The sequence below is a fragment of the Dermacentor albipictus genome, unplaced genomic scaffold (genome assembly GCF_038994185.2).
Source record: "Dermacentor albipictus isolate Rhodes 1998 colony unplaced genomic scaffold, USDA_Dalb.pri_finalv2 scaffold_39, whole genome shotgun sequence".
NCBI lineage: Eukaryota > Metazoa > Arthropoda > Arachnida > Ixodida > Ixodidae > Dermacentor > Dermacentor albipictus.
The window spans coordinates 388571-411565 of NW_027225593.1; the positions used below are offsets into that span (position 1 = coordinate 388571).

At 47.9% G+C, this 22995-nt stretch overlaps 1 protein-coding gene across 1 annotated transcript; it reads right to left on the reverse strand.

The window, feature by feature from the left end:
* Positions 1-486: 486 nt before the first annotated feature.
* Positions 487-22978, reverse strand: LOC139052846 (uncharacterized). The gene is made up of 5 exons (XM_070529993.1): positions 22676-22978; positions 13112-14079; positions 6696-7623; positions 3675-4047; positions 487-2269 (listed from the first exon to the last, which is right to left on the reverse strand). Exons 2-4 carry the CDS (start codon positions 14002-14004, stop codon positions 3685-3687), a joined length of 2184 nt encoding a protein of 727 aa, XP_070386094.1. The 5' UTR covers positions 14005-14079; positions 22676-22978; the 3' UTR covers positions 487-2269; positions 3675-3684.
* Positions 22979-22995: the final 17 nt, after the last annotated feature.

Genomic DNA, 22995 nt, shown 5'->3' on the forward strand with positions numbered 1-22995 from the left:
ATATATATATATATATATATATATATAACACACACACACACCAAGGGGCCCCATTTTTTTGACCATATCGTAAGACAACAAGCAAGGACACCACGAGTATAATGGCAGAAATTACACACTTACTAGTTTAAACAATTAGAAACTAATAGAAATGAAAGTGGATGAAGGACTCGCCATAGCTGATATTCGAACCGATGTGTTAGCATCACGCCTCCCATGCTCTTACTTATGGAGCTACAGCGGCGACCCCGGTTTGTCATTCACTCTCTGCGGTTTACTGCTAGAACTAACCCTGGGAGTGTTAGCCAGCGCCACCGCTCACGAACCTAGGCGTCGGATGTGGAACATCTTTTTTGTCGCAGGCGTCACGAATCAGTGGTCTATTTGGGTGAAGGCAAACGATCAATCAACGCGCACAAGTTACATGAAGGCATCAATGTTGCCGGATTCGTGACCCTCCTAATGTAATGAATGAGAAGAAAGGGAACAAAGGGGTTCGATTTTTATTAACTGTATCATAAGAAACCAACAAAGAAAGGCACCAAGTACAACATAGGGTAAATCACTTGTACTTATTACCTCAAATAAAGAAATGATAAATTAATGGACACGAAAGTGGATCAAGCGATACTCTTACAATTTGAGCTAACGTGGCGCCGTTTTGCCATCCACCATCCCGGGTATCTGCACAATGCTGCAAAACTAACCCTGGGAGTGTTAAATTTCTGTGTTTCTAGTATACACAGCATGCACTGTACTCGATAAAAGGCCACAAACAGTCTTTTTGCCATGACACGCTCATTTTTTGCGATTTTTACTTACAGGCAACAAAAAACACAAATCTTTCCACAACGAACTTGCTCTCCAGTTTACTCACGTGCTACTGTGGCTATGACATTCTGCTGCTAAAACAACTTGAGTGGTGCCTGCGTGAACGAAAGTTGCCTTATGCTGGCGAAATTACTAGAAATTGTCCCTACGCCTAGTCCTTCACTGCCCTCCGCCCCCCATTTAAATGCGGTTGACATATACTGTGTCAATATGTCATCGTAATAGAGCTAGGCAATCTATATACATGGCTAATCCTAACGTCACTTCTGTTTTCGGTCTGGGAAGCTAATTGTGTCTGTTGAGTTGCACCACAGTAGCATTAATGCGTGGTTAGTGATCAGAACTGCAGAACTGATCAGCAGAACTTAACTGCAGAACTCATCAGAACTGCTATACACACTGTGCTATATTTAGTTCAAGAACGAAACGCCTTCTGACTGTCGATGTAGCATTACATACCGAAGTAATAAGTGCGATAATATAACTATACCTGACAGTTTATGTCGAGAGCGTGGTACTGTACACTTGACTTTACCCTTATGTATAAAAAAAAAAACTTAGGTACAATGTTTTCAAAAAGGAATGAGAATCGGGTATGGGAAATGAACAAAACTCCGTCACATTCAATTCAAATACCTTCGAGTTCGCGTCTCCAGTCTCTCACATTCAATGCTCGTAGCGAACTGATTCCAGCTCTAAATGCTAGCTCGGGCTCCACTTCAGAAACATGCATGGATTATTTCTTACTTTCGTCAGGCATGACGATTACAATGCACAGTACAACACTGACAATTGACTCTTTACGGACAGAGTGATACAAGAGTAGAAGAATGGTCTCGGCACTCGAACACGTGGTTTTACACGCGCTGGAAGACGCATGTCCTCGTTATTGCATGTTACTAATTACCGCAATAAAACCATGGAAATTACTTTGCAGAACACTAGCGCCTAATAAGTGCCTCAAATCACTCGCTCCGACGTGCACAATGCAAATTAAAACAACAGCTGCACATAGTATCGGGGGAGACAGATATACATCTAAGCTCTGTTTCAGTTCTGAAAGCAGGGTCAATAAAGAAAGATGGGCACGCCACTATCGTTGCGAACTTGGCACGTGTCAAGCAAACTCCAATCGCCGTTCATGTCGCGTCAAGTAATACAACGAAAAGGAACGGACGCCTCCTCTACTGCTTCAACGCCACCACACAGTGAATCCACGCTGGAACACTTCCAGATCGGCGATGGCAAACCGTGTTCAGTGGCTTTCTAACACCTTGCTGGGTCGGCGATGTAAAGGACGTGAAAAGTCAATAGGTGCACAACCGAGCCCTACTAGTGGAAACGTAACAGCTCCTATTTACAGCCGTACTTCGACGCCAGCAGGAGGAGCCACCTTGGTTTCTTCTCCCCTAGGGCTTCCTACCTCTGCTGCCGAAGACTGCAGAATGAAGCAGATATTGGTAAGATTTATTGATTAGCATTAACAACACAACGAGAAAGTGATAACCATACAAATGTGTCAACACCCTTAGTCGTCACAGTCTCACACTGCAGGTTGTGGAGAAAAGAAAAGCATTCGTGCATGCCAACTCATTCAAAATAAGAGGTCGTGACATTTCATCACTTTCTAGTTTATCAAAGCTCTGTTTTATTTACGAATAAAATATGTATTGCTGAAGTCTAATATTTCAACCAATTCGACCTTGCATGTTCCGTTTGCGTCTCTGTGTCATTACAGTATTGACAGTAGTTGAAGTTTGCGCATGATAACTTGGGGTCTCGGTTTTTTGTACTATACACATAGAGCAAGAAGAAAGTATTAACGACCACCAACTGGCCTTTTCACTGCCATTTTATTCCTCTAACTTGTGGTAGCTTGCGGGCCTTGGAAATAAAGGCGTTAAGAAAAGGAGAGGGCCATTAGCAGGTCTATTAATGGAAAATAAATTACGTCATGTAAAGTGCTTACTGATTTCCTACATGGTTACTCACTGCGTGTCCTTGTTTGGTATCACAGCAGAGCGCCAATAGATCGGTGTTTGCATGCCTTGTGCCCACTTCCCGCATTATGACATCGCGATACACAGATCTCCTGATAAATGAAACCAAATGTAGTCTGTACACCAGCTAGTACGAAACAAGTTCTAGGTTCGTTTAGCTCTATTGGTATGTTTTTATATAGTACATGCCGAAGACATTCGTTTAATGCAACAGATCGCTGGATGAAATGGCATGTCAATTTTCCTTTATATATATCTATACCAAAAACAATTGGCAAATGCTACGCGGAATCTCAAGTGTCAAGCTTGTTTATCCTAAAAATTTCCCCTTCATTCTATTCCTCGTGATAATATTTTATTCTCACTAACCGAGCTAACAAGGCCGGCATAACCGGGAGAGCATGTTCACCTTTCAAAAACTCTCTCGCCTTTAGAGCTATGAATGAATAAGAAAGCCCAACAACCATCACTGACGAACAATCGGGTTATCAGTGATGTCGCTAGAAATTTATTGTTATGTATGGAAAAAAAGTAAAGGTATAAATAAGACGGTAATTTTTTTTATCCCCCTTGTAACTGAGATGCTATCCAAGAAGATATTGAATATTTACGATATATGCGCCTTCTGAGGTTGTGCGTTTTATACTATCAAAGAAATTATGTGGCACATAAAAAAATGAATCCGAGCTTCGCGATTGAGTCATCAGAAGGCTAATGACGATCGTACCAGGAATAAATAAGTCACATTCAAGTCCGTCATGCTGTGTTAAACGAGCTATTCCTTCAAACCCCGACGCTACAAAAACGACGAAAAAAAAAAGCCGGTAGATTGTTTTCACTGACCTAAACTGGCTCAGCGTGACACGACGTCCGCTATCTTCAGGAAACTTCGAATGTGGAGCCAGCAGTCGTGGCCAATGTCGGTGAGCTGAAGCCTCCTGGCACCGGGATGACTGAGGCACTGCACCGCCTCCTTGACGATGCCAGTCATTGTCATAAATTCGTCAATGCTGCTCCTGCGGACGCGGAGCAGGGCGCTGCGGATCCTCTTCTTGGCTTCGGCCTTTGTGACGTCAGCACCTTCCATCACCCTTTCGAGGAGACGCGGGTGGTCACGCATCAGCTCGAGGGCGCGCGCACCCTCGACGCCAATTTGTTCGCCCAGCACGAAGTCTGCAGCGTCCAAGATGGCGGATGCATTCTTCCTGGCCACTTCCTGCGTGTACAGAGATGAGGCATGGTTGGGAAAGTCAAGGAAATGTAAGCCTGCGGAACTAAACCCTTCCCCGCACTTCTATAGTGTACGCAAAAACGGCACTGAAATGGATAGCGCGTGCCAATCGATAAGGAAATTGAAGGTGGCCGTGCTTACACTATTAAAACATGACGCGCCGTCTTGATCGTAGCATTGCTTGCTTCGTCGCAGAATTAATCTCTTAGATTGCCGATATGAAGTCTACGCAACGTGATTATGAGCATTTTGAAGTTAATCGCGATCCAGTGCAACCACAGGATTTTACATAGAGCAAACAAACATTATAGGCGGACGCTACTGTGTGTGCAGAAAGATCACCTTCATCATCGTCATCATCATCATCGGTCCATTTTTCTGTCATCTGCAGCACGAAGGCCTCTCACAGCGACATCCAATCACCTCCGTGCGAGCTGATTCAAACTGTATCTTCCAAATTTCCCGATTTCTTCACTCCATAAAAGTACGTAATATATTCGTTCAACACATTTTGGCAAGTGTGCTGTCGACGCAAGCGTCCGACGTGATTGACGAGCATGCTGTCACATCGTGATGGCCGTTGTGCGTAACACATGCCTTGTTGCAAATGCAATGGGCCGCGGGATTCGGCATCTGCTGACACGACAGCTTGGTAGTGTAATTCAGCATTTATTCGAGGCAAGCCCGGTCAACCCCTACGGATGTTGAAGCATGCACCGCAAAGTGGACCACGCTTGTCATGAATCGTGTCCCCAAGGAATGGTTACTGCCCTTGCCTGGTGTGTGTGTGTGTGCAATATATATATATATATATATATATATATATATATATATATATATATATATATATATATATATATATTACGCGAGCAACGCCTGCGTAATGCTGACGTTGTGGATGTACGGCTTTGTCGATTATATTCGCGGTAATATTCCAAAGGCAAATGGTAACCGTTTCTTTTGTTCGCGACCATTCAACGTCTTAGTAATTAAATATATTTCAGGTAAACTTGGTGAATCGTTTTTTTTTATGTGTGTAAAAGGGACAGTTCGTATTACCTTCGTTCGTTTGCAGAATGTCTTACTGAAATGTCTAGTCACTCCAGCATGGCTTTTGAAATGTCTTAGCAATTTTAAATCTCCTTCCATCGTTCATTAATTTGGCTCTTGTATCATCATACAGGACGCCGGTGAATGAATCGTTGCGCTGTTAAAACGCTTCATGGTTTTAAGGCTCGGTGACTCGGTACGAAGTTCCCGCCTGAGACTTTCAAGCAGAGTGTGGAGCCAGCGTCTTCCATTACAACGCGTGCGATGAGCGAAATAACGGAGTGCGGCCCTTCGAGATATGCGCGCGACGTTTGCCGTTTAGACGTCGCTGTTGAACATCGACGTTGGCGAAGCTGTTCAGGTTGTTTTCCACCAAAAACTTTAAATTTCGGCGGATATTTTATCGTGGTTACGCACCTTGTATGAGATTAATCATCATCATTGTCACGTAGGGCCTCTTCTGCCGCCGACGCCCTTTTCATGAGCATGACAACGAGGAAAATCGCGAGTAGGACACCACTGCCATCTTGTCGAGAACACATTGTTTTCTAGTGCCCACGTAATGTAATCCTCGAGCACTGCAATGCTGCTCCTTCTCGCCTACGAAATGCATAACCCTTTTTCACGTCTTTGAGGATCAGCGTGAAGCCTTGCACTAATTACTCAGCCTCGATGTTCCACGAATACCTGGTGGTTAGCACGTTTGACATTGCAATATACATTGCTCCAGTGGCACGGAGTTCACATTTGATTGGCTGGGAGATCCGTTTGGCTCATTTGATTGGCTCATTTAATCATTTGATTGGCTGGGAGATCCGTCACATTTGATTGGCTGGGAGATCCGTTGTAAATTTCTTTTTTTTCGCGTTCAGGTAAATTGTGAAGATGGGGATTACAAGGTGGCTAGGGACGTCGAAAGAAAAAATAATAGTTCTGCCGCAACCAGTTTCGAGTACTTCACCGGTTTCGCAGTAACGTTGTCTCGCGGTGCGGCCATGCGCGGTTCGCATACTGCGTAAAAGCGTCTTTACGTGAATGTAATACGAAAAGCAAGTTGAATTTCATGAAGTGTGGGAGCGAATATTTTACATGTGGGAGACTTAACGATGCAATTCATTAGCTTAAAATGTGCAGGCAAAGAAGTGCGCTGCCGTCTATGCAACAACGACCAAGCGACGCTTACTGTTCGATTAATCGGCACCAACAAAAATTCCGTAAGCCCCACGGAGTCTCCGACATGGAACTCTGGTGATTTCATCATTCAACTAACAAGTGAATCATGGATAATAGGTACATTAGTCTGCGCCTATTTGCAGCCTACTTTTATGGCAGTATAATTAGCTTTAAAAATTTGTAGGTACTCACTGTCCTCAAAACAATGTTTTCAGTTTTTGTAAATATGCGCACATCGTGGAGAATGCTGGCGTTTATGAGGGAATATTTTAATGAAAATCAAGAGTTTTGCCTAGCAACTTTGGCAGAATTTTCAATGTGGAGAGTCCGTTGTGTGCGCATTATTTAGTAGGTTATCGCTTTCCTTGTAATCACGAACAGACAAAAAAAGAAATAGAACAGAGTCATACCAGGATGTCCGCCAGTGCGCCTTCCTTGCGGTTGGCTTCTTCGAGGAACGCTTCCGTCACGTGTGCAGAACAGTCGCGCCTGAAGACATCATACCCGTTGTAAATGATGCAATGAGGACTCACGGTGAATTCGGTGAGGCTGAGGCTGCTGCTAGCGCCTCGCGCGAGTACGTTCAAGTCGTCGTACGACAGCTGCAATCCCTTGAGGTTGACCCTGACTAGCTTGGTGTTAGAAGCGAGAGCTGACACCAGTTCTCCCTCCACATGCCGACGCTCCGGGCTGGCCCAAAGGACCTTCGAGGCAGCCACTTCTATGTATACCTCAGTGAGCGCGGTAGCGCCCCTTATATATGCTGTCAAGGCGGAATACTCATTGCGTTCGCAGCTACTGCATTTAACACACAGCGAAGTTATGTGATGGCAACCACTGACAACGTGTAAAGATGGGATTATTGAGCGCGGGAGGTTTCCAATTCGGATCACCGCATTGATTGTTGCATTGCAGATTTGCGGGCATTGCTGCAGCTGCCTTGCGTTGCCGTGCGCCCTTTGTCCCTTGACAACAACGCGGTCATCGAGTCCTTGCTCTCGTATAGTTCTGGAGACTCTGTCGAGTCTGTCGATGCAGGGCAAGGTGTCGACGACCACCGTGTTCAGTGCCTTGTTGTCCGCAACTGCACGGAAGAAGGCGTGGCACTCTCCTTCTCCAAAATTCTGCATGCCGATGCAGAGCCAGCTGAGCGTCGAGTTCTGTTTCTGCAGGGCTTGGCACAAGGACTCCATGCACCTCGCGGCTTGGGGATCCGGAAATTGGAGATTTGGATTCTCCGATGACGCACTACATTCGCATAACGTCGAAGGTAGCTTCAGCCGCCGTATTGTGGCACTGCGTGTGATGACTTCGGCAAAGAGGGTGACCGTACTGATGCTGGAAGCAGATGTGGAGAAAAAAAATATTTGTTGAAAAATTATGCCTCAAGTAAAAAGCTGTTTCGAGCTCCAATACATTCAGTGCAAGAAACTGAAATCGAAGTATCTGAATGTATAGAAGATAATTTATGTTTCAACAAATAAGGACCACATTCGGGGTGTCTACGAACCGGCAAACCCGGGAATTCTCAAGGAAATTGAATAGTCTGGAAATACTCAGGGAAAAGTCAGGGAATTTTCGCTCTTATCAGGGCAAATTAGCTGTAAATTTATAGAAAGGGAAAGAAAGTAGTGGTAATGCTGGCTCCAGTAACAGATGAATTGTAGCTAATTGCCATTGACGACGTGTCATTGGCACGAGGTATTGGTTAAGGACCGATTTTCCGGACGCCCAATTATTTGAACATGCCCGATAATTCGCACGGCTTCGCGGCACCACCATGTACTCCACATTGTCAATGTATATTGCCCTTACTGCAGGTCTGAAATGGCATTGGTCGAAGCCGCCATCGCCGCCATTTTGATTATCGAGCCACCTCGAACCTGCACTCTCCCACGCAGATCCCATGGCCGCCGTAGCCGCCACCGCGGCAACGTCAGGACTAGCTGCTTGTACCTTCTCTATTAAGCTTCTTGCCGCGCGGTGCTCAGTTTTTCATTGAATGAATTCGCCTCTGTCAGCAAGGGCGCTGACTCCGCATTTGTAATCCTCGCGATTGGCTTCGAAGCTCGCAGATCACAGCGCGTTACGTAATGTTAGTCGTCACCGAAAGTTAGCTTTGCCTTGGTAAAGCAATATTACGCGGTGAAGGATAGCAAGCGTGGGAAGGGGCAATTGTCACGGGGCAGAGTATGTATTCCTTATTTATACCCGCATGCAACCCCGTCTCCTTTCACAGTATGAGCACAGATATGCCTAATAAGTGTACTGGCAGGCCTTAAGAGATTTTTCTGACGTGCCTGCGGCAATTTTAGCGCTTACGGGCAGTTACAGACATGCATTCATTTTTTTAGGACTGCACGATTTTTCGGATGTTTTTGCGCGCCCCCTAGAAGTCCGAAAAATCACACGCTCACTACAACTGACCAAGAGGGTGCTTCAAAGGATCCATGGGTTGAACGCGTGGCAGAAGGAGGATGAGAACAGAAAGGGCCAACGCACTGAGGAATTAACGGGAGGAGAAGGAGGAACTTTATTATTGCAGAAACCATTGCGCGGCTTATTCCAGGGTGTTTCCCTCTGACAGGGCTCCACTGGCGATCACGGGTCGCCAAGCCTGGTCAAGGGTCGCCAGTTGGCTTCCCAGGTCCAGTTGGGAGAGTCTCGCCTCCCAAGACCACGTAATGAGTTTGTGTGTTGTGACTCGTGGCGAAATTGTGTCGCCCGGACTGTCGGTGAACTCGTGTTATGTGCGCGAGTGTCGCTGTGTGGTTGCAACACCAGGGGCATGTCCGGGACGTATAACTGTTTGGGGAGATTGCGTGACGAGACAAGTGTGCGTATGTTTTATTTTGCAGGCGGCTCCAGTCCCTTGCCTGGAGTTTATTGAGAGCTTTGTGTGGGGGAGCGTATTGTGTTCTTCCGAGACGTTGGTCCTGTAGTATTTGTGGACTTGTCGTTAATAACTCGTGGGTCGCTCGTCGGTCTGTCAGGGGCTGAAGAACGGTGTGGTCTAACGCTCGGCTAGTGAAACCCCGAGCTGCGCAGTCCGCCTCTTCGTTGCCCCGCAAGCCTTCGTGCCCAGGGCACCAGACGATACCGTGTGTTCAATCTAGTGAGCGACCCAAGATTCGAATGGCTTGTATAGGAAGTGTTCCATTCAATTATAAATGGCACGCTGCTTGTGAGTCCGTAAAGAGGCGGGTGGACCTTCCCTTGCTCTCGGCGTCGCGAAGTGCGAGAGCGATCGCTGCTGCTTCTGCTGCTGCGCTGCATGTGGCGCGGATGGAGGCGGAGGCTACCAGGTTCCGCTGATTGACAACGGCGAGTGTGTATTTGGGCCCGCAACGTGGCGACGAGGAATACGGGCTAGCGTCAGTGTAGTACGTATCTGTGTCTCTGAAACAGCGTTTGTGCAACATGCGGGCACGCGCTGCTCTTCTCTCTTGATTGTGGGTGGGGTGCATGTTCTTGGGGATAGGGTCTACTACAATGTTCTCGCTAATGTGGTTAGGCAAGAGTTGTGTTTCTTCTTTGCAGCACTGAGGTGTCAGCGGGTACCCTAGCCGTTGAAGAAGGTGTCTTCCCTGTTGAGTCTTGTTGAGGCACTCCCTCTGCGCTATGAGCGTGACACTTGCTAGCTCCTCAAAGGTGCTGTATACGCCTAGCGCTAGTAATTTCTTTGGGCTTGGGCTTGACAGTAGCTGTAAGGCCGTTTTGAACGCTGTTCTTACAAGAGTGTCCATGCGCTCTGTCTCGCTTTTGCGATTGACTTGATACGGTAGTGCGTACGTGACGCGCCTGATGACGAGGGCTTGTCTTAAGGTTTCGTCCTCTGTGAAACAATCTTTGCTGCGCGCTACTCTGGCGATGAGTGATGCGATGCTTCTTATAACGTGATTTAATTTATCTGAGGCTGCATTTATGCCGTTGTTCTGCTGTACGAGCATACCTAGTATGCATGCGGTCGGGACGCGCTTTATACGTTGCCCGGCAATCTCGAGGTGCATTGGTGATGGGTACTCGATGTTCCTTAGTTTGCTTGGGGCGGACTTGAAGGTACTCCGACTTGTGTGGGGCACACCTCATTCCTGCTGTGATTAGGTGTGACTCGATGTGTCTGATGGCTGTGATTAATGTGTTTTCTCTGTCGCCGTATGAACCCTTGGTTGCCCACAGGGTGATATCGTCGGCATAGAAGGCACATCCGAATTTTGAGATGTTTTCCAGTTGCAAAGCAAGTTTTCTAAGTCCTATGTTGAAGAGGAAAGGATATATTATTGATCCTTGCGGAGTACCCTTCTGCGGTAGAGTATATATGTCTTGACTGTAGGCCTGCTATGCCGATGCGGGCATTGCGGTGGCTGAGAAAAGCCACGGCATAATGGCATACTCGCTCTCCGCATCCCATGGCGGCGAAGCCAGCTAGGATGGTTTCGTGTGCTGTATTATCAAGTGCTTATTCCACGTCGAGGGCAAGGAGTATGTTGTTGCTGCCCGGTTGTGGGTTGAGGATCTTTTCTTTGAAGAGGAGGAAGATATCCTGTGCTGACATGCCTTTCCGAAGTCCGTACACCCAATTGGGGTGTAGTCCATGTTCTTCCATGTGTTCTCTATTAGAGAGTACAATTCGTTCAAGAAGCTTGCACAGGCAAGACATGAGCGAGATCTGTCGTAGTTGATCGAGCCTGCGCGGTTTTACCGGTTCGGGTATAGCGACTATGTGAGCTGTAGTCCACTCCTCGGGTAATGTTCCGCCCGCTGTCCATGTTTCTTCGTTCAGCTGCTTCGTAAAGGCTCGCAGGGTTTCAACACTTAGGTTTCTCAAGATGGCGTTGGTGATCCCGTCGGGACCCGGTGCCGTGTTTATCTTTAAGCTCTGTGCTGCCGCGTATACCTCGGCATACATGATGGGTGCATCAAGTATATCTCGTTCAGAGGTCCCGGATATTGAGGGTATGGTTTAGAAAGCCCGGTCCGTATTACCGTGTAAGTTTGCTGGAGTTCCTGTATGAGTTCATCCTGGGTTCCCGGATATTCGCCAACGAGCTTTTGTAGGGTTGTGTTTGTTTGTTTTGGTATTTGAAGGATCGATGATGCTGCGGAGTATGTTCCACGTCTTTTTGGTGGTTAGCGTGCTTTTAAGCGAATCGCAGATCGTGCGCCAATTGTCCCTGTGAACCTTCAGGGCATAATTCCTGGCCTGTTTAGTGACGTTTGAAATCCTAAGTCTAAGTTTGCGACTTAGCTTCTGTTTGCACCATGTTTCTGTGAGGCCTCTGCATTCTTCCCATAAGTGTATGAGATGGTTGTCGATTGCCGGCGTGTCGGTATCGGTTTGGTACACTTTAGTGTTGGCGTCATATGGTTGTTTGACGCGTTGGACCCACTCCTTGATCGTGGTTAAGCGCTCTTGATGTTCCGGGAAGGGCAGACTGGTATCTAAATCGAGCTAAGGAAGCGTGCCAGCGCCTCTTTCAAGGGGCTTGAGTTCACAAAACAAAGTGTTGGCTGACGCCGAGATGCAGTCCCTCATTCAAACCATAATAAACTCTTTAAAGAGTGAAAGCCAACACTGAGATGTTGTGTACGGGCTGAGAGTATGTCAGGACAGTTCAGGGTGACATTCGAGTTGCTGAGAGAGAATCTTAGTTGGGACAACGTTGAGGCCTCATACCGATGAGTTTGCAATCAGTTGATAGACATAGCTCATATTAAAAAATATTTACTCATGTATGCATCTCCTTTTCATTCGTATTTGAAAAAGTTCGACTCAACTTGAGATTGGTTTTACAATTTTTTTCTCTGTGCCCTATGTTTAAACAAAATAGATATTACTCATAACTCCAACTGGATTAAGTCATGTTTTTGTTCCAACAAGCTTACTAGAAAATGGCAGCATCCAGCAATATCGTGTCAGCCTGCCTTGACATAAACAATGTTCAGGCTCATTCAAGGAATTTCGCAAAGGTGCTCAGGGAAAACCTGGACAACTCGGGGAATTTGGAAACGTCAGATTGTTAGACACCCTGCGACACTATATTCCAAAAGATCCACAAGCTGTCGGCAACCATCTCGTCAGTGAAACGGCGTCAACGAAAAAAAAAGCAAGTTAATATCCAAGAGGTCACACTGAAATCAGGGGCTGAAGTTCCGGCACAAAATTCAACCAGAACCAAGTTTGATCTTTTCTCCGGTGCTGCTCATCATTTCCCCTCGCAATTAGTAGCGGTGATTTGAAAATGATAGGTAACAATAATCACTTAAATAGCGCTTCAGGGTCCCTTTAAGGGCAAGTTCAATTTTAATAATGACAACTGACTGGTGTGGTCTAGAGTGAGGAATACAACAGCAGCTTGAATACACGACGCCAATGGCAATCTTAAATGACAATAGGAAGTCCAAAAGGGTAACTAAACCCGCAGTGACGCAAAACTCGTTAATAATCATGTAATTTCCAATCGTATTTCGACATCAAGGAAATGTATAACAACATGTCCCGCTTTATTTCAAGCAATGACGTGCGATTTAATTCAAGAAATCTTTACTTCAAATAAACTGTACCTGTTTAGCAAATACTCAATAATTTGTTCGCTGAACTCTCCACGATTCAAAAGCTCGCTACAGCGCATGTAATACAATAATATGGGCATTGTGTTAACTTGTGTCCATTAAATTACATTTGACACTAAGTATGATGCTTAAAATTTTCTTATATGACACGTTGGCCATTACAGGACGAAGCAGCCAAAGTCCCGTAATATGTGCTGCGAGATGCCCTGTTGGTGTACCGTCGGTTCGTAATACAATTATAAGCAATACTTACAATACTTCGCTAGCCGTGACGATGTCCGCGTTGAGTTCCCGCAGTGTGTTCATATTGCAGACTGCATCGATGATTTCCCTCAGGGGCAACCCTCCGTCGTAAAGGAACTCCGTTTGGAGAGTCAGTTTTCGCAGCGCGCAGTCTTCTTTCGCGAGGTATCTGGCGAACAGCGCGTTAGAGGCTCCGTCGCGGTAGCCGAACACGTATTCTGAGACACTCAGCTCAGTGATGCTCTTGTTTTCAGTGAGCAGGCGGACCAGCCAACACGCATGGGTATCAGTCATTTCAACATATGACATGTCCAGTGCGCTCAGATGATCCATGCCCAAGCAGAGCAACCTTCCGGACACGGGCACGTCGAAATCCCATTCCTCCTCGAACTCATTGACGTTGAGGGCGACATTATGACGCTGTGGGACAGGATTTAGCATTTCGAGAAAGATTGCGTCATCGCGAGGTGATAATAGAAATGCTGGGCAGAAGGTAATGCTTTTCAAAAAGCGATTGCGCTTTATTGCTGAACGCATCGAGGCGCGACTCATCCAAATCACCTTGAATTTTATCGCTGTGATGCAGCGATGCTCGGCGAGTAGACGCTCAGCAAGAGCCAGTGCCCTCGCTTCGCGTGAGACTTGCACCGGGCCGTATGCAGAGTAATGGCAAGTGCATGCCTCACCACGCGCGACTAGGACGGCACCTCCTCTCTTTCCTCGCCCATCTTCCCCAAGCTCTAGGCAAGCACCTAGGAGGACCTTGTTCAACTCGCGACGGTGCTTCATTAAGCTGCAGCTCGCACCATCCTTCATGGTGCACGGAATGTTCAACCCATTCCAGTCGGTGCTGGCCCTTTCGGGTACACGTTTCGTGACGACAGCTTGCGAGGATTCATACATGGTTCACCGGCCGCTTGTTTGGAGAGACGATGTGCCGCCCGCAGAACGCAGTCCTTCTATAGTCTCACCTATAACCTGCGCGTAGAAGAAAAGAAAAAAATCGGTGCCCAAAATATTTAGCGGCTGAACAGTTGCTTCACAAATTAAGATAACCAGCGCGTTTGGCTCAAGGGATGTTAGTTCCGTTGTATAGCATGTTTTGACCGCAAAGAGAAAGAGTATCGCCAACCATGGGCCATTTACATAGAAGGCAAGAAAAGCTGCGAAGATTGGACGGTGTTACGACTGGCCTATGAGATGAACAATTTGTGTCACGGCACCAAAGCGACGGCGAGTGCCCTGACGTTTGAAGTTCGCCGAGCCGCTCACAACAGTTGAAAGAATGTCGCAGTTTCGTCCGAAAGACGAAGCACCGATTGGGGTAGCAATGTAGAGGATAGCTGTACCAAATAAGGATAGTAGTTTTAGCAACCGTATGAACTTTGAACATTCGCTTACTAACGAAATTAGCAACAATGATAGAATATGTAAGCGCGACTGAACGAGGACGAAGAAAGAAGGACACACCGAGAGATAGCGCTCACTTTGCGCGTCGGCTGCTTTCTACGTCGTTGTTCAGTCGCGCTTACACATTATATAATGGACTGAAACCAACACGCCCGCTAACGTGTTTTATCTAAATTAACAAGCACTGGGCCACGCGCCCACAGGTAAACATGAACACATCTCGCTCGGTGAGCGGAAAAACCCGCTGTAAAAATGCTGGAGTCGGGAATCGGGACAGCAGAAAGCGATTTGATTTTCGTGCACCTATCGCTTCAGCGTGAAGAAAACGCAGAAAGCACACCGCATTCCAAGCTACCAGCACTACGCGCACTCTACAAACATCAAAGATCGCCTCGAAGATGAGGCCCGCCCTGGCGCGCACTTTCGCCACGGCAGATGGCTTTCATGACACACAAGCGCCAGCAACACGTCCTTACGCTGTCCGTCAAAGGCGCCCGCCATTCGCGTGCGCAACGCCGTAGGAGACGCCGCGGTTATCTCCACTCTCCGAAGCGGCGATCGAGGAGGACACCGAGGCAAGTTAGCGCCCCCCCCTCCACCCCTCCCTCTCTTGACGCCCGTGCCCCTAGAGAAACTAGAACATGTCTAGGAGGTGCTGCCTTGCCTCGCGGGCGTCAGGAGAGGGCACGCTTCCGGCTCGCGTTCCTCGATGGCGGACGCGAGGTGTTGGATTGAACTGCGTTCGCCCGCTCACCCTCGCAAGAGAGAGAGAATAAACATTTATTTCGCAAAGCAAGTAGAAAATTTCCTCGATGAGTGGGGCCCTCAGTCCAGGGCTCCATTGCCATGCGCGACTTCGCGAGCCGGCTGGATCGGCCATTGCTCTTCCTGCTGGCTTGTGCTGAGCAGCGCAGACTCCCAAGAGGAAAGGGTAGGGTTGGGTATAGGAGGAACACTCGAAGGGTTAGGGCATTGCCATATGGAGTGATACACCGTGGGTTTGGCCCCACAGTGGGGACAATAGGAAGGGTACAGGGTGGGATGATATGTGAGCATGTGTAGACAAGGAAAGGAATTGGTCTGCAGCTGCCGCCAGACAGCGGCATCTGCCCTATTAAGCGAAGGATGAGTAGTATTCTCACCCTCTCAAGCTTTCTCTCGCGCATACAGCATACGGCGCTCGCCGACAGTTATCGCCATTGGACTTTATCACGCGACTGCAGAAATGCGCCTGGAGTGTCCGTATGATTGCTATTGCAATTACGCCTAGAATGCCGCAGCCGCGAAAAGACGGCGGTCTTTTCGCGCATATTCACGCCTTCTTCCCCACGGCGCGCTCTACGGCCTCGGGTTGTGCGTGGGCTCGCCAGTGCTGTCTCCCTTCGGCGAGCAAGCCGCTTATTGTGCGCATTCCCTCCTTCTCTTCCTCGTTGCAGAGGCAGTCGTCGGCGGTGCCTGTGCATGCGTGGGCCTTTCGCTATGCTGCGCCAGTGGCGGTTGGGAAACCTTTAAGGGCAACACTGGCGATTTTTCGGCGTCCCCTGATCTTAATACCAATATGAATATATGCTCGCTTTTGCACTCTCGTTATCAACCGCTGCCAAACAATATGGCTGCAAGACCCTCATTGAGGTTTGCTGACATAAATTTTAAAGATTGGTTGCGAGTTCCCTACTCATATCCTTTAACTAGACACCCTGTGTTTGTGACGTCAAAAGCTACGCTGCCACTGTCGCTGAAATCGACGCTGTTTAGTCCGGGAAAACTGTCATATCTCCTTGTGTCGTCGGGAGGTATCACAAGCCATCAGCTTTCTGCGTTAGCGCCATGCACGTGTATTGCGTGTCCAGCACGCGTTCTGCGTGTTTACACTGTGGTGGTATAGGATCTCACGTCGCCGGCTCATCGTAACGTTACATGAGGTAAGAACGCGTTTAAGTTTCGGTACTTCTTTTAAAGGGACCCTGAAACACTTTTGACGATTGTCTACAAACGTACTGAGTCCTTCTGATCATTAATTGACACATCTAAGTGCTCCGCGTAAAGCGTGTAATTTATTATAAGGTTTTAAAAATGCACATCGCTGCCGATCGCAGCGCACTGCTCGGCGGAATTTTAAGCCGCCCCTACCCATATGACCGAAATCAACCATATGACGTCAGTGAGGCGAGCTATTCGATGGGCTGACCAGGGCGCGTGATCGATAATTTTTCCAACTTTATAGTAAACAAATGATCTTCGTAATAGTTGGAATGCTAGTTAACTTGTTTTTATAAAAAGAAAGTAGCATAAAGAGAATGCACAAGAAAAATTTTTCAGTACACTTAAGCACTTCCGGCAAACAGCAATGGTCGTCTACTTGTGTACAACGTACTCCATTTTGACGAGAGCTCCGCGGTCAGAGTTGGTCTCAGTCTTTTCGCGAGCACTATGATTCGACTTTGTTGCCTTGTGGACTGCGAACGTAGCGACTGGCAGTATGTCAAGCTGCGACATCGTGTCCCTCTGCAAGGCAGCGTACGAGCGAACTGGCTGCTGCGCATGGGACTGCTGCTATCCAATCGGCGCCAGGATTTGCGCGTTTGTGGCCGTCACTTTACACCGGATGATTACTAACGCAATAGCGTTTCGCGAGTCCGGTATTAGGGCAAACGCAAGCGCAAGGGGACAGGGCCTGGCCGCTTGACTGTGCCGTAACGGGATGAGCCATGAGATGAGCAGAAGGGCAAATGTGAATGGTCTGCATGGTGCAGCCACCTGGTGGCACAGAGCTCAACCATACACTGTAGCAGCAACGAAGTGTATTCTTCTTTGCTGCTGGTGTGTATTTTTCGCAGGAGTGTAATCATCAACACGTTGTTTTTATAAATGCTTAAAATGTTTTACACTTGGTTAGAGCAATATTAGCGCATTGTTTGGCTGGTTAAGCGCTGCGCCAACAAGTGTATGGACCGTGCAGACCGATCAGGCCGCTCACGTGCGTCTACACTAAAGTTCGTTCATCAGCTTGAGTTTATGCCTCCAGTCATTTGCCGAAATGATCAGCTTGCCGGTGGTTACCGGAATAGCAGACACGTTCGGGGCTACGACAGATTGCTCGCAACGCACGCTGCTTCGATAGCTCCGCTTGGGGTCGACGGCCTAGCGGCTAGCGGAGAGGTCTCGCGCGGGTGGGGACGGGCTCCAAAACAACCGGAAGTGGACGATGTGACGTCGCATCGTGACGTCGAACCAGTGAAGGCGGAGCTTAGCCCCGCTCGCTCGGCGAACGAGTTGAGGAGGAAAAGCACGGCTAGAGAGGAGGGTAACTTCTAATCGCTTGTAGCTCCATTAATACGTAACGCTTCATCTTAATTGTGGTGCGAATGTCCTACTTAAGCTGTACCGTACGCGTCTACAAAATTTGTCCGAACCGTTTCAGGGGCCCTTTAAGGGTTACTCAATATTATTGTTTGGTTTCTATTAAAATTGAACCGCCCTGCCGGTGACAGGACTGTCAATACCATTTTAAAGTGACAGTAGTCTTATCTGGTTTAAGAAACACCGGAGTTGCTAACGGACTACTCCGTACCGAGCTTCGGTCGCAAGCCAGGAGTGTTCGCTTACTCCTTTACCTTAGCGACCTTCATTCCGAATGCTCTGACAGACGACTCCTCCAACGGCATCCAGCCTTCAGCAGATGCTAGAGCGTTTGTGGTGTCATTCTCCGTCACGAAGCTTATACAGCTGACCACGCACCGTAGCGACGTAATGTAATCTTCTTGTTACTCGTTACCACCCTCGCGACTCATGAGCCACTGCAATGTGGAGTCAGCAGCACGATGGCATCAACTGGGAGCCCGTTTATACCGACTGGGCCTCTGTCTGCCGGTCAAGCTCTAGACCGCTAGGCTCACGCTAACTCGACGGTTTTGGGTTCCCGTCTGTAACAACGAGGAATGATGCCAGAATGATCAGTGATGCCAGAACTCGCATATGCTGCTCCAAGATTGATGCGTTTAATGCTCCAAGATAGAGTATCGCAAATCGTTCCAACAGTCAACACTGACCAGTTAGTCTACAGCAATATCGGCTGTATTAAGCTACATAGGAAATAAAGAGAACGACTAGCCACAACTTACTCGGGAGTTTCTTGGTGCACCTGCGGGTGTCGTCGCAATGGCCAAGGCAAAGCACGCTAGAGTGCGCCAGCCTGCAATACGACCCCAGTGGGTTGCCATAGGCAGGCGCAATGTGACCCTAAGTTCGTACATGCGCGATAACTTTACGTCCGAGAGGGTCAGCTTTCCCCTCGTACAAGCCAATGCAATGACCATCCACAAATCACAGGCCATGTACGACTAGGATAAGAGGCACCCTCTGCGGCTCTTGTACGTCGCACTATCGCGTGCCACAGCTGTTGAAGGCTTCTACCTAAAAATTGAGACAATGACTTTACATTTAAGCATCGCTGTGGTACCACGGATCGAACACTACGTCACGAGATGATTCTCCTAAAAAAGCGGAAATTATGCACTTCATCAGACGATCGACAGGCTCCAACGAGCCGCAAGAAACGGACACGTCTCAGTCGTGTCGTTCAATGTTCAGTCTACATGCCCCAGACATTGAAGGGAATTGCGCCATGCCGAAAACAGACATCATCGCCTTGTCGGAGACTTGCAGTGCTGATCCGCAACCGACTTCGAACGAGTGTTCTACTGGAAGCGTCAGTCTGTCAGGTGCGCCGGAGTGGCCACTTACGAAAACGAAATGACCGCCCGTCCGTTCATCGGACCGAGAATGTTGTCCTGACCACCGGATTGCGAAGCCAGGTGTGCAATGGTTGACGGCGTTGCTGACGCATGCGTTCTGCAACTCAAGTGCGGGGACGTCGGCGCTGCAGTGGCCGCTGTTAACATCGGCCTCTCGGCGACACAAAATGAAATCGAACGCTTCCTTCCGCACAACATTGCTCAATATGCACCCGGGGCATTGAATCCTGGTTGGGATAGCACTAGCGTAAATACGACACCGCCGGTGTTCATCGCGACTTGACCGTTGATTTGAGGTAACGCGAAAACCGCCGGCTACCAACGTTTATGCCAGAAGTCTTTCGTGTGCGCCTCGGGAGCTGCGACTACAACGCACTATCACCAACTTATTGAGGCATTTCCTTGTAGAAGGAAATACAGCAGATTTCTCATGCGAAATGAGTATGCCTCTGCTCATAAAAATATAATTAATTAGCATTAAGCCAGCTTGTAGATGTTAATGAACGGCTTGAGTACTCGAGTCAGATGCCCATATGCACAAGTCGCCTCCATATAGTGACTCATTCAAGGTAGCAGGCAAGAGATTCCAGTTCGTGCTAGACTAAGCGTCTGCAACTAGGGCGATTACGCAGGTTCTTGGTTATTATCATAGGTAGACGGCTATCATAGGTTCTATCACAGTACTAAGGCACGTAAGCGTAAAGTCTAGGCTCGAGAACTTCGTATTACGGATTGACTTTTACTCTCCACATAGTTAAAAAATAAAGAAAAGAAATGAAGAGAACGAAAATTTTATGCATATCCCACGCAGTGTGGGAATCGATATAAACGATGCATTCCGTGCTGGATGGTTTGATTGACGATAATTAGCGCCGATGTTGATGACTAAAGCTTAATTTCTTCAATGTGTAGTCTAACACGAGACTGATGAGTTGGTATTAAACACTACCTTGCGTGCACCACTGCTGTTTGTCAGGTGCTGCTTGACACGTTGTTGTGCGCCCTATTTCATTACCTCTGACAGGGTTGAGCATAATCATTGCCTCGCATGGCACATCGCATTGTGGCAGACGTATTAAACTTACATTGGATTATTGGACTGGACGTGCCAAAACCCCAATTGGGTTATGAGGCACGCCGTAGTGGGGACTACGGGTTAATTTTGACACCGTGACGTTCGTTAACGTGTCCCAAAATGTAAGTGCACGTGCGTTTTCTATTCCGCCCCCGTCTGCCACGGTTGGGATCAAATCCACGGCCTCTAGAAATGCCATAGCCGAAAAGCTACGCCGGCGGCCACAGAAATGTAGATGTGACGGCTGACCGCTTCGCTAGTGGTGCTTGCACGTTGCATTGCGCATTAATTAACGCGGCTCTGCTCCTGTACGCCCTGCGTAGTTTGTCGGCCTGACAAGTTTGCATGGTGTTTATTTTTCAGAAATAGTTTTCAGAAACAGCAGCTACGTATTGAACCGTACCTTGAGCAGGGAACCATTTGCGCGTGTTGGTAGTTTAATCATAAACTGGGATATATAACGCAAGAACGCCACAAGGACGAAGCAGACACACAGGACGAACGTAATCTTATCCATTTCCCTTGAAACCGAGGCTATGCTTGCCTTCTCCTTACACCCCCATCCCCCCTCGCCTCCCTTGTATAGGAACTGCCACTTCTCTCTACAGTTCCATCTACGGCCCCTCTGGAATCGCACCTTATAGAAAGGGAAGCGCTGCAGCTGCAGTTCCTGCAATGCTTCTGATGGGAGTCACGGATAACTACAGCTGTCAATAGGCTAATGTAGGGATGGCGAGGGAGCTCCAGAGGGCATTGTGTACATTGGACGCGGTGCGGGAAAAACTAGTTTTTAGCATCGAGTTTTTTCTCGAACTCGCTCCTGTAACGTATGCACACCCAGTGACCCACCCCCACCTCCTACGACACGGTGTGCTTCACTTTAAAACACTGCTGGCAGTGCCCCGCGCTTCTATCCTCAAGTCGTGTGGCTTTCCCACCTTTAACTGTAGAGCCAAACTTTAGAGCCAAATATGGCCAACCGGGTTGCAAAAATCTTTCGCGGCCGCCATCTTGACCCGTGAAAATTCATGCAGAAAGGCAGCCGCCCCATCGTCGCTGAAATGTCGCGAGTAATGGCTTCTGCAATTGCCTTAGCTGCAGGTCAGGACCTGCTCGTAAAAGTACCGCAGCAAGCTGAACTATTGGAATCATAAGACCGCGACAAAGCCGATGGAGAGACTACAAAGTGGTCTATAGCAGTGGTATGCAGGAGTCTCCAGAAGCTGCGCGCAGGCGCAGACCCTGTGCATTGCACCTATCAGTTGAAGCGAGTACTGGTTGCGACACTGGAAGGCGTACATTTTCATAATGCAGAACAGCTGCGTTTGAAGCTTCTGACACAATAACCTGCATTCGTAAAGAACTTTCTCAAGCAGCTCACGTGAGACGTAAATTAGCGGGACAGACGGTGCTAAACAAATTCCCGCATAACTACACAAGATATGCCGTCAGTCTGTACTGTCAACGGCGAGCGCATGCCTTGATAGCGGCGCATAGCTTTCAGCAGTATGGTAAACTAATAGCAGGCGCAAGGCCACAGTTTAAATTTGCAAAAATTATTTTTATTTTTCATGTCGTCCTCACAAATCGCCATTTTCACGAGAAAGTATATACCCCCGTGTGATTATTTGAGATGTCAAAGTGTGCAGGGAGATGCCGATATGTATAGTAAGTCACGTTTGGGTTAAGCATGCAAGACCTGGCATACAACGCTGCAGTTTTACCTTACTACGTTAAGGAACAATGACGTTCTTCGAACTTTCGGCCGTTTCCGTTCGCCAACGTTTAACCTCTCTCTCTCAACAACCAAAAAAGAAGCAAAGGCCTTGTGTACGATTTCTTATTCACAAGGTAAGCAGCTTACGCTGACGACTAGCTTCGTCATTTTCCAAACATTCGTCCATGCTTGTTTCCGCGAGCGCTTAAAGAACGTTGTGAGAGATAACATAAACCTAAAATTACGGCAATGTTTAGTCTAACACGAGACTGACAAGTTGGTATTAAACATTACCTTGCGCGCACTACTGCTGTTTGTGTAGTACACAGAACACACAGGGAGAAGTGTTTGCTTGAGGCGTTGTTGTGCGCCATATTTCATAACCTCTGAGACGGTTGACCATAGGCATTGCCTCCCATGGCACATCGCACTGTGGCAAAAGTATTAAACCGGAAAAGGTTTATGGGGCTTTACGTGCCAAAACCACAACAGGAGTATGAGGCACGCCGTAGCGGCAGACTCCGGGTTAATTTGACACTGTAATACACTCATTTCACCAGCCAGTAAGCGCAGGACTAATCAGAGTGGTTGTTCTACTAGAGGTAACCTGGGACTCACCGCAAGGAACTGCTAGCACGAGGCTGTCCTTCACTGGAAGCTTGAAAGCGGCGGAGCATCGGAAGCAGCCCTGCAGGTATACCCACTGCGCCATTAACCCCGCAGACTGGCCGGGACGAACCGCTATGTGCAAGGTGCCCTTCACCGAGGGTTTACGAAAGGCAACGCATCGGCATCACCCGGAAGCTACCCACAGTGCATCAGCAAGAATAGAAAAGGAAGCGCTGGACATTCATCGTAGCATTCGGCAGCGGTGACAGCCAGTAGGCGCAGGACTAATCAGAGTGGTTGTTCTACCACAGGTTGGTGCTGTTTCTCTG